General features: G+C 48.8%; 1 protein-coding gene across 1 annotated transcript in view; it reads right to left on the bottom strand.

The window, feature by feature from the left end:
• The window catches only part of SUPT6H (SPT6 homolog, histone chaperone and transcription elongation factor), a 23,062-nt gene that overhangs the window by 19,312 nt on the left and 3,242 nt on the right, over window positions 1-508 (bottom strand). Inside the window, exon 7 of the mRNA XM_007452422.1 lies at window positions 1-83. This exon is cut by the window's left edge and continues 24 nt beyond it. Within this exon, the coding sequence (XP_007452484.1) occupies window positions 1-83 (83 nt within the window). The remainder of the gene's footprint in view (window positions 84-508) is intronic.

Raw genomic sequence — 508 nt, 5'->3', positions numbered from 1 at the left:
GTGGCAAAGGCATTCCTGTAGATCCAGTCAGCCTCTTCTTCCAGTTCATCATCTTCAGCCCCCTTGACGGAGATGGAACGGAGCTGCAGGGGATAAGGCATCAGCATGAGACTGACTTTATCTTGTATCTCACGTAGCAAAAACATGCACTACTTCTGGACAAAAACATGTGCTCCAGAGGCACACGTTTATTATACCCGGAAGAGTGTCGTCTGGCAAGAAGTAGGCATGTCGTGTTATTTGCTCAAGAAACCATAAGCCACCGGAGAGTCTATGTTGAGCTAGACTTCCTGTACGCCTCGTCAGATGGGGTTCAAAGCCGACTTCCTGTATACCATTTTTTGGTTTTTTTGGCTGCGCTGCCCCAACGAGGGATTGAACCCGCACCCCCTGCAGTGGAAGCATGGAGTCTTAACCAGTGGACTGCCAGGGAAGCCCCCCTATATACCACTGTTGTTAGATTGTTGCTAGATTGTTTCTCTGCTATAACTCTTGTACCAAGGAGGCT

This window comes from Lipotes vexillifer, unplaced genomic scaffold (assembly GCF_000442215.2).
Source record: "Lipotes vexillifer unplaced genomic scaffold, Lipotes_vexillifer_v1.1 scaffold216, whole genome shotgun sequence".
In the NCBI taxonomy this organism is placed as follows: domain Eukaryota; kingdom Metazoa; phylum Chordata; class Mammalia; order Artiodactyla; family Lipotidae; genus Lipotes; species Lipotes vexillifer.
The sequence above is the reverse complement of the archived record's forward strand: the minus strand, read 5'-3'. Positions and strand labels throughout refer to the sequence as shown.